The sequence below is a fragment of the Alligator sinensis genome, unplaced genomic scaffold (genome assembly GCF_000455745.1).
Source record: "Alligator sinensis unplaced genomic scaffold, ASM45574v1 scaffold681_1, whole genome shotgun sequence".
Classification (NCBI taxonomy): Eukaryota; Metazoa; Chordata; order Crocodylia; family Alligatoridae; genus Alligator; species Alligator sinensis.
Window position 1 is genome coordinate 1,237,932 of NW_005842315.1, and position 639 is coordinate 1,238,570.

Genomic DNA, 639 nt, shown 5'->3' on the forward strand with positions numbered 1-639 from the left:
AAATTCCACCTGAAGGTCCAAAGAATGAAGCCTTGCCCCCAGCCCGCATAGAAGGGCGTTTGCCACCTCTCTGGTGGCATTACGTAACTAGACCCCGTGAGCGTCCATAGTAAAAGCATCCTCCGGTGTACAACTGAACTAGTGGCAGTGGGCTTGTTCTCCACAAATCAGATAAATACCAGTTTGCACGCATTACCGTATGTAATAAACAGTAAGGCTTAACAAAATAAAAAACACAAGTATACTTTGGTGGGATTTGGTAATGTGCTATCTTAACTCTTAAGTCTAAGGTACCTGTGAGCTACAAGTGACAAGGTTGGTGTGAATATATCTATATTACACATCTTAAATGACTGTTCTGCAGCCAGGTGTGCATTAAGGTGGGGTGTGATGTGTATCTCTAAGCACTCCTCCTGCTCATGAAGTATTAATAGTGCCTTGGATGGATCATAGAACAGTTTAACTTCAGACTAAGTTGTGTAGGTGCTGCACATATGAAGCAGTGGGGCTCCGACTCCTGCTTCTGGCTGCCTGGTGCATTGCACAGCCACCTGTGGGTGGAAGGCAGTCTGGAGCTGGAGCCCTCCCTATTGGGACAGGAGCCACCCAGCTGTAGCTTAGCTCTTCTCCCCTCTTTCC

At 46.9% G+C, this 639-nt stretch overlaps 1 protein-coding gene across 1 annotated transcript in view; it reads left to right on the plus strand.

Annotated features, from left to right (window-relative positions):
* NDUFB9 (NADH:ubiquinone oxidoreductase subunit B9) overlaps window positions 1-244 on the plus strand; it is an 8,429-nt gene extending 8,185 nt beyond the window's left edge. Inside the window, exon 5 of the mRNA XM_006028456.3 lies at window positions 1-244. Within this exon, the coding sequence (XP_006028518.1) occupies window positions 1-110 (110 nt within the window). The 3' untranslated portion in view covers window positions 111-244.
* The last annotated feature ends 395 nt before the right edge of the window (window positions 245-639 follow it).